Raw genomic sequence first — 10539 nt, forward strand, 5'->3', positions numbered from 1 at the left:
TGTTTTTTGTGGGCTCATTTGATTTCGTGGTAATTGGTAAGTACTACTCTCTCAAGTCTCTTTGTTTGATTTACAAAAATTTTTGTATAAAACGGTTTTATCGTATGACATGCCTTGTACTTCAGTTAAATAATTTAATTATAAAAATTTTTTACTTGTAGGCTTCTTGTTAAAAGTAACAAATTTTATTATTTTAATATTTTAATACTCCTATTTAATAACAATATTATGTATAATTAAAATTATAAAAAAATAAATATAATAAATTTTATGTTGAGACGAATCAAATAAAATCATATTTAACTATATTTTAACGTGTTGATTAAGAAGAAAATATGAATTAATCATAAATATTAATCCAAAAGGCAAATGAGACTTGAAAAAAAAAGGGAAGAGTAGCCTTTTTGTTAGTTTTGAGTTAGCTTAATATGTTGGTTATTTAAAGGGATACTCCTTTATTTTCATTTGTTCTTCTTATTTACTTTTTTCGCAAATTTCATATTATTTTAAAAGTCAAATAATTTTAATTGCGAGTTTTCAAAAAAATTTAAAAGTTTATATTTAAAAAGTATATATAGAGACGAATATATCAAAATCCCACATAAATATGTTTTTTCATATAGATCGATGAAAAATTATAGACAAAGTTTAACACTAAAACTAGTAAATTTTATTTGAGAAGAACATATGAAAGCAAAGGGAGTATTCAACAAAAATTAGGTATTAATAGTTAATTGTTATATGTTTATTAGGAAAAAAGTAAACTAACAAATCATAATGCAAAAGCTAACTGTTAAGGCTTAAAAGATAGGTTTTCATCTAGTTGAAAAGTCATTTATCAAACATATTTTTTAAACTTTTTAACTGATTAAAAATTTAAAAGGCTAAAAGTCAACCTAAAAATTATGTCATTTTTACTTCTCTAGGTTGGTTTAGTGATCAAAATTAAGCAAGAGGTCAATGTTTTTGTGTTCACAAACTATGGTATGAGGTGCTTTTAGCATGTCATGTGTCTTATATATTAATTAAATATCATATATATTAAAATAAAATTTTGAATATGACTTTCTTGTTATGAGGCTGTCTCACTGAAAAATAATCTTTCACAAGAGTAATAATTGATGTGAGTTTAAATAAAATTTAAGTATAATATTTTGAGTGGGGTCAATTTTAGCTCATGTGTTTATATAGATGTTTTAGCAATCTAATTTAATTTTTCTATGACCGTTATTTCAAATCAAATTAAGTCATACTCAATTTCAATTGATATTTGATTAGGTTAAATTTGGACTAATCTGGTCAAACATGTCCCTCTCATCCACCATCTATAAGAAGATCGGAGATCAATCCTCTATTTCCCTTCTTGCTTGTATGGGGATTCTCTTTATTACCCATGATTATATGATTTATTACCAAGTTTTAGTATATGTGTTGAATTTGAAGGGACAAACGGATCGATTAAAGAATAATGTTGGTTTATTAATTCGTATTGAAAGAACGAGTTAAAAAAAATAATTGAATATAAAAATTATATTCTCTATTTTTTTATCCAATGCGTTACTTAATACTAAATATCTTAAAATATGCATAATAAAAAATAGTAAAAATTAAATATAATGAAAATATACATTAAAACAAATCAAATAATATCTTATTAACTATATTTTTACTTTATACAATAACAAAAACTATCAAACAAGATTAATTGAAGAATGATAATTATTTAAGTGTAGCATTTACTCTCTCCGTTTCTTTTTATTCTTCTCATTTACTTTTTACACAGTTTTTAATGTAAATTTTAAATCTCAATATCTCTATACGCACATAATAAAAAATTATGAAAAATACATAATAAAAAAGTATACATTAAAACAAATTTAACGAGATCACACATGAATATATTTTATCTTGTAAATATGTGTCAAAAATATTAATTAAATTTCTCTCTCTTTAAGATGAAATATTCCAAATAGAAAAAACATTAGAAAATGAGGGGAGTAATTAATAAGGAGGATAGTATATAAATAATGAAAAATGAAAATAAATTTGTGCTTGAAAATTAATAAATTTGGCAAGGCGGTAAAAGGCAGAGGTCGAGGGTGGGCTCCACGCTCTCGTTGTCACGGTATTTGTAAAGCGAAAGGTAGATAGAAACATCGAGTAAGTGAGTGACGCATAGCATAGGCCATAGGGGCTTTTGATGATTCTCTCATTCATGTCAACGGCTATTTTGGTCAAGACTCATTAACAACTCGTGCTCACATGAGCGTTTGCCTTTCTTCCCTTATCAATTACTAGGGTTTAGGGATACAAAATGAGCTAGCTGTAAAATTTTCATATTCACGTATGTTTGTATGATATGTATTTAAATTTATTTTTATCCATTCTGATTAAGTTAATATATGCTTTATTATGAATGGTACCGACTGGCATAGCGGATTAGACTATTTATAATCATATCCACATATTAACTACTTAATTCGATCCCTATATACGTCCCGAAACCCTTATAATTATACATGTCCTCCATTCCTGTATATAATTCTATATTTTTACTCATTTGGTCCCAAAAATATTTTTCAATTATATTTTGCATGATATATTTTTTTTTGCTTGCAAGTAAAATCATGTGAAGTCTTCATTTAACTCCATAGAAAGAGTTAAAGAGCACAACCTCCCTTTATTAAGTTATCATGGGCTCCTTTAATTTGCTAGCTTTTGTTTGTATTTTATCAAGGGTTTCTAATGCTAGAAGAAACTAAACAACATTGTTGGTTGTATTTGTTTTACTGCTTGACCATTTGCTTATGTCCTAACTCCTTAGGCTAGCCTTGATCTCTACATCAAAGACATCAAAGAGATAATTTTGATTTTTCGGTAATCTTAAGTGTTTAGACAGGATCATAGAATTTAAATCTTATTAGAATTGAATCATATAACACATAACACGAAAGAATGGTAAATATATTGGTTTAGCGCACATAAAAAGTAAATATTTAGTCAGCACTCTATACTAATATTCAAATTAATTAATTCGCCAATTTGTTTAGACTTTAGAGTTTATGATAATCTAATAAGTGTACCTTCACCTTGTACTTGCTAAGATGATGAGAAAGTATATAGTATGTAATGTGATGGGAGAAGAGAAGAGAAGAGGTGGGATTGAATGAAAGAGTAAATGAAGGGTGGGTGTTAGAGTGGCCCTATGGAGCTCCAAAACTAAGTTGATGTTGTTTCACGTCTCAAATTTTAATGAGATTATGAATGGGAATAGGGATGAAGACTACTCCTAAAGCACATGCATGGCAACCAAGAAAATAAATGTGAATGCTACTATAACGTTAAGTACCCTATCTTTAAGGGTAAGGGGGACCTTTGTATTTTAAGGACATTGTTGTGTAGGAAGTCTTTTTGGTAAGTTAGTAGGGTTCCATTTTATTGTTTTTCATCAACAACTTGTACTTAGTGTACAAATATTTGTATCATTTGGATTTTTTATTTTGTAATGCTAAATTTTGCTCCTAAAAAGTTGATACTAATACAAGTTACAATCAAGAGTTTAGGTGAAGGGCGGAATATTTTCCTTATCAATATTATAAAAGAAATTTTATTTGAGAAAATCAAAAATTATCGAACAGTTTTGTTATATTGACCAACGAGTATTATGACTTAAATATAGAGTTAACATAATTTGTGGATCAACAACCCCACATATATATACTACATTTTGACTTATATTTCGTGAATGGCCTTGGCCACCTTCACTTACTAATAGTTTTGTCCAACTATCAGGGTCGTCTTAAAGAAAAATAAAGCCCTGTACAAATAGCAGAAAATGGGCCCTCACAATTTATTATGGAATAATCTAATAACGATTAATTCCAATTAATTTGCACTTAACTTTAGAAAACCTCTCATTGTTCCATTAAAAACTTTTTGTAAAAATCATTTATATGATAATAATGTTAAGTTAACTATAATAGATAAAAAAAACTAAAAAGTTATCAAAAATTACCTATAAAATTGTCCAAAACTATCTTAAACAATTTTTTATCAAAAAATACTTGCAAAAATTAACTTTTGTGAGAAAGTACCTTAACAATTTTTTTCTAAAAAAAAACTACTAAAAATTGTTCAGCCACTCAACAGTAAAGAGCTTGGATTCTACCTACCACAATTAGGAAGTAATAGTATAAATCTTACGTATACACAACTCCATTGAATTGTAGCAATTTATTTTGTTAAAGATAATTTATTGTAATCTATTAAGTCAAGTAATAATATATACTGCAAACATACACGATAATAAAAAGTTGATTTTTTTTTTGTTTTAATTGAAAAGCTAAAAGAGTGAAAGATTAAAAAAAAAAAAAAAAAAAAAAAAAAAAAAAAAAAAAAAAAAAAAAAAAAAAAACTAAGGTGAGGGAGGAGTTGAACCTATTTTTCCCAGATAAGCAAAGGCTACATGGATTTACAGAATGCCTCAACCCTCAAGCCATCAACTTTTTTGAAGAGATTGAGGGTATATTTGGCGAATGAATGTCAGGCAAATTTAACTAGCTAAAAATATTGATTAATTTGCTACTTACTCATATTAAGTCGGTTTTATAGATGTTTATTAAAATTATTTATTGATTCTTATTGATTTCTTACTAAAAAAGTCAATAAAAAATCTACTTTTAGTTGTTTTAGGTTTTTATTTAACATTTATTTATTAAATATTTATTTTACCAATTGACCAACTAAAAAACCAAAAGTCAAAAAGCCAATTAAAAAGACAACAAAAAGTCATTTGTCAAATACTTTATATATTTTACCATTCATCCCGTTCAACAATATACATAACCAGCCTCTCGGATTACATTGAAGTAAAAGGAAGTATACCAATTCTTCCCAGATTAGCAACTTAAATCAAAGACAAGCAAAAACTTATTTACATACAACCATTGCATAAAAACTGAACTTTTTCTAATCCCCTTTATTTAGTCCCACATTAACCTCCGAGACTACGAACCTACGAGACTACGACACACTTGCTACACGAAGCACTACTGAGGATTTGGAGGTCGGCTGTTAGCGGAGGCAACACGAGATCCCCACTCCAACAGTTCTTTGCTGGTATCGTCTTTGTGCACAATCACTTCTATAAAACATAGAGACTTCTGATGCTCACTGGATTTAGCGGTTGCTATCGCATCGATCAGTTGTTCCTCGGTCCAGACCTTGGCCGTCCAGCAGTTTCCTTGATTGTTGTGGATAGCCTTGATAAAGGCTGTATAGTCCCAGTTCTTTATCACGTTGTAGGGGCCGTCATGAATCTCAACTTCGATTGTGTACCCACCATTGTTGATGAGGAATATTATGTTCCTTTGTCCACAGCGAATCATTGTTGACACGTCTTGAGCAGTAACCTAATCGACAGAATTGATGGACGAAAAATTGTCAATTTCTCTCGTAATAGACGAACTATGAGATGTGCACTTTATTGTACAGTGAACTGCAGACTGAATATGTAAAACTGAGATAGATAAGAAAAACCGACCTGAAAACTCCCATCGCCAATGAAGGAAACAACTCGCTTGTCTTTGGCTGCTTGAGCATATCCTAGAGTAGCACCCACAGACCAGCCTATTGAGCCGTATTGCATCTGAAATTCAAACCTACACATCGAAAATTTTACATGTTCGGAGTTCGAAAACGAGATAAGAACAATTTTATGTCTAGAAGTTAATAAAACAAGAAACGAGCTATAAGTAAGCTATTATCACAATAGGCTAACTGTTAGAGTATATAACATATATGGGGCCTCAATCATCACCTTAAGCTTTTGGTTGAGTTGGTTCGTGACATGGTACAGAATTTAAAGTGGAATATTGCATCAATACTTCTAGCCCAATAGGCTCTCGTGTGAAGGGGCGTGTTAGAGTATATAACATATTATGAGGCCTCAATTATTAGTTTAAGCTATTGGTTGAGTTGATTCCCTGACACTAACCGAATAACTAAAGAAAAGTAAAGGATCCACAGCCTTATAATCAATAAGACGGAGCTTTAACAATTTACGTACCCACAGCCTTCTGGAAGACGGAGCTTTTGACAATTGAACCAAGAGTCTCCAGTTTCTGCAATTACTGCTGTATTTCCATCAATCATATCCTGTATCATGAAATCGAATCTAATCAATAAGAATCTTCGAAAAAAGTCGCACATGAAACAGAACCGAGGAACAAAAATAGTTATATGATTCTAGTTCTATATCTTCCTACTATGTAATGAATGTATTGCTAATTAATCAACACATAAAGCTTGCCTGGATATGTTTGAAGAGAACATTAACCCTGAGCAGTTCATCCTTCTGACACTTCAATGGCATGCCGGGAGGAACATATATTCGACGGTAATTCTCCATTGCTGTTGTGTTTCTCTTCAACTTCTTAGCCAAAAGACTCAAAAACTCGGCCATGAAAACCCATCCATACGAGGGACCATTAGCAATAGTAACACGATTAGGCTGCACAATGATTGCTTTCTCTTTTTTGATGAGCAACGAATACCCAACCGAACTATAATCATTGAAAATGGGTCCAACAAATATGTAAGCATCGGCCGATTCTACCACTTCCCCAACATAGTTCGTACTGACAGCACCCCAATATGTCCCAATGAAGTGCGGATGGTGTTCCGGTACCAGCCCTTTACCCGATGGCATTACTGCTACTGGGTAACCACATGCATCAGCAAGTTCTACAAACTCTTTTTGCGCCTTTGCGACCCGAAGTTTAGGGCCGCCAATAATGACAGGTTTTACAACCTTGTTTAGAAACTCAGCTGTGGCTTCTACTGCAGCTTCTAATCCTAACTGATTGCTCAAACTGCAACGCGAAATCAGTGCAATTCAGAAAGAGTGTATGAAACGCGTTTCTCGACTATCCTAGACATGGAAGGGGAATAAATGATAGTGAAAATACATACTGTGGTGCAAGGAAGTAAGGAACAGGTTCTTTAGCGAAAGTTGGATGAGGGATTCCAGGCAGATTACAGCTTATACTTATGTAAACTGGCTTGCTTTCTTTTAAAGCTGTTGAAATTGCAGTGTCTATCAGCTCATGTGCATCATCTAAGTTGTTCACCACTGCCTATTGTGTAAATCATGATCAACACATTATTATCTACTTTAATGAAACCAAGATCATTCATGAACAAGACATATCCATAATATAAGCAATACACATGTAACTTTGAGTTCAAAAACTTTGATTAGCAATGGCAGGCCCCAAATTTTTTAGAGTCCAAAAATTTTTATTTTTATGCACAAAAGTGATAAAATCTAGATATAATTTCACATTTTTCAGTAAGTAATATGAGTTATTATTGTTTTTTTTTATAGTAAGTCAAATATTAACAATAAAAAATAGGGAAATTTCACATGGTAGCATCCAATTTTCATGAAATGCCAGTGGTAGCACTTTTTTAAAAAAATCTACATGGTAGCATCTAGTTTATGCACAAACTAATTGCCGTAGCATTTTTTGTTAAGTACTTGTTAAATTCTGTTTAATTCATTATTTTGTAAGTTTTTTCCACATGGTAGCATCCAGTTTTTGTTTAATTCACAATTTTAACGTTTAATTCACCAATTTAATATTTACTTCACCGTTTAATTCATTAACGCCCATAAATGTTGTAATAATTTTGTTTTCATTCAAATTGTTGGCATTATAAAGTTCAAAAGGTAAGTAGCCAAGCACTAATACTAATACATATTTACTTCAAGCAAAATTAGAGATAATTCTAAATATAAAAACAAGTATTTTCCTACTAAAAAAGTTACCTACTTATTTATCTTTTTCTTTACAATTTATGAAAAAAACTGTATAAACCAATATTACAAAAAGCTAATGATTAAACGCCGTTAACAAACAGGAAGATGGCAAGTAGGATTTGGTGTTGATAAAGACGAAGGGAAACCAATGTTCATAACCTCTAACAAAACCTTAGCCTTTTATTGTATCCACTCGTGCATCATTTTATTATTATTAGAATTATCTCTAATTTTGCTTGAAGTAAATATGTATTAGTATTAGTGCTTGGCTACTTACCTTTTGAACTTTATAATGCCAACAAATTGAATGAAAACAAAATTATTACAACATTTATGGGCATTAATGAATTAAACGGTGAAGTAAACATTAAATTGGTGAATTAAACGTTAAAATTGTGAATTAAACAAAAACTGGATGCTACCATGTGGAAAAAACTTACAAAATGATGAATTAAACGGAATTTAACAAGAACTTAACAAAAAATGCTACGGCAATTAGTTTGTGCATAAACTGGATGCTACCATGTGGAATTTTCTTAAAAAAGTGCTACCACTGGCATTTCATGAAAACTGGATGCTACCATGTGAAATTTCTCTAAAAAATAATAAATTTTATTATTCATTATGGCTGTTTTTAGAGGTCCTTCACTTTGAACCCAAAAATAAATGTGATGGCCCTGATATCACTTTCAATTTAAAACTATATAGCCACCAAATGATGGCAGAGGCAGATTTTCTATAAGGCCCAAAGGGGCTGGGCCTTCCTAAATATTTTAGTACTCGTCTCATAAAATCAAATATTATCCAAATTTTAGGATTTAAAAGACGTGGTTCAGTGGTTAAAGAGTATAATATTTAAAGAAAATGTTGAAAGTCCAAATATTGGCTGCCCTAGTTTTTTTGTTTGTATAATAACTAAAGGATTGGATCCTTCATCCTTCCATTATGTTATACTTCCTCCGTTCTATTATATTTGCTACATTTGACTTTTTACGCAATCTAATATGTTATTTTGTTCATTTTATATGTTGACTTACACATTTATAAAAATTATAAAAAGTTAATATTATGAAAGTATACGATTAGACGATTCGAACAAGATCCCACTTGACTATATTTTTACTTACATATTAGCCACAATATACAAAATAAGCTTGAACGATGAATAATGCCCAAAACGAAATGTAGCAAGTATTTCAGAATGGAGGAAGTATTAAGATAGCATTATGACAGGTGGACTATTAACAATTGGTAGTCGTATGGACAACTTCTCAAGTTTTGGAAGTGAGACAACGACAAACACTTTAATTAATTGTGTTATAACAGAAAATTTGACAGCAGTGTTTAGTGCACATGCACAAACAAGTGTTCAGCTCCCATCTCCCCACCTCCCTTGCTTGTAAATCTAATACATTACCATCAGGCATCAAGACATGTAGAAATCAAACAACACCCTATGCTAGAATTCCAACTAAGATTATATTAAGAATAATTTGCGAATTACAATTTTAAAGTTTAAAACTTTTACAAACAACAGATAGATTCAGACCAAAATACAAAATTTTCACCATTTTTAGGTCGAGTAGTCGGAGTTTTGTGCAAACTTTAATACTTTGGCGACCATAATTCAAAAAATAAACATTAAACTTATAATTCGTAAAAATAATAATCTTTAGTGCTGTAATTCGCAAAACTAATAAACTATGGGGGTAATTCACAAATAATTCTATATTAACTTTTCAATATCCGTCCCACCTTTTGATTACGAATACCAAACAGACCCGAAAAGCATGCTCTTTATTCATACTTATGCTCTTATTATAAGTAATATATTCATCATATATGTTGAAATACTATGAAATTTTCTTCCCTAAAGATTTAGAATGAACTGTGAAGAACAAACAATGATAAAGACAGTTATAAATAGAATTCTGAAAACGAGGGGAATTTTCAGTTTTTAGAGAGGAACAATACCTGAAAGCAAGTGACAGTTTGAAAGCAACGTAATTCCTGGGTAAAATCAGGCAACCCAATAGTATGATGCAAAATCCTATTAGTACCATAATCATTAGAATTAGGTCCACCGACTATACAAATAACAGGCAGATTCTCACTGTAAGCTCCAGCAATGGCGTTAAGCACACTTAACCCACCAACAGTGAAAGTAACGGCACAAGCACCTACACCTTTAGATCGTGCATACCCATCAGCAGCGTATCCAGCATTAAGCTCGTTACAGCACCCAATTAGGTTAAGCTCTGTTTCAGCAACTAAATGATCCAACAAAGTTAAATTGAAATCACCAGGAACAGAGAATACATCCTTAACTCCGATTTGAACAAGCCGTCTCGCTAGATGTTGTCCTAGGGTTCCTGAAGCAGAGACTGAACTGGGTTGTATTTGTACAGATTGAGACGAAGGATTTTCATTTTCCATAGTTGAAGATTTTGGAAGGAATTGGAGGGTTTGATTGGATTATGTATGTTTGTGGGGTTTAAGATTGAAAGAAGAGGATTGAGGAAGAAATTGAGAGGTATTGTGAATGAAAGAGTGGAGAAATGGGGGTTTGGAGAGTTGGTAATATAGGATTTGGGAAGGGGGAGGAAGTGAAAAACAGTGGGCATATAAAGGGTGGGAGGATAAACTAGAAAGTGGGAAGGGAGGAAAAGTGAAGAATAGGCAGAAACATAAAACCAGAGAAGCCGACTTTGTGTGTC

General features: G+C 31.3%; 1 protein-coding gene across 1 annotated transcript; it reads right to left on the bottom strand.

Moving 5' to 3' along the window:
- Positions 1-4765: 4765 nt before the first annotated feature.
- Positions 4766-10539, bottom strand: LOC130815299 (pyruvate decarboxylase 1-like). The gene is made up of 6 exons (XM_057681716.1): positions 9797-10539; positions 6973-7136; positions 6311-6872; positions 6068-6156; positions 5543-5660; positions 4766-5411 (listed from the first exon to the last, which is right to left on the bottom strand). Exons 1-6 carry the CDS (start codon positions 10256-10258, stop codon positions 5049-5051), a joined length of 1758 nt encoding a protein of 585 aa, XP_057537699.1. The 5' UTR covers positions 10259-10539; the 3' UTR covers positions 4766-5048.

This window comes from Amaranthus tricolor, chromosome 6 (genome assembly GCF_026212465.1).
Source record: "Amaranthus tricolor cultivar Red isolate AtriRed21 chromosome 6, ASM2621246v1, whole genome shotgun sequence".
Taxonomy (NCBI): domain Eukaryota; kingdom Viridiplantae; phylum Streptophyta; class Magnoliopsida; order Caryophyllales; family Amaranthaceae; genus Amaranthus; species Amaranthus tricolor.

Excerpts from the sequence above, each read along its gene's own strand:
- LOC130815299 (XM_057681716.1), bottom strand. The coding sequence starts at position 10,258 with ATGGAAAATGAAAATCCTTCGTCTCAATCTGTACAAATACAACCCAGT. Across the intron at positions 7,137-9,796 it reads AAACTGTCACTTGCTTTCAG|GCAGTGGTGAACAACTTAGA; the intron begins GTATTGTTCCTC and ends TTTACACAATAG. Across the intron at positions 6,873-6,972 it reads CCTTACTTCCTTGCACCACA|TTTGAGCAATCAGTTAGGAT; the intron begins GTATGTATTTTC and ends TTCGCGTTGCAG.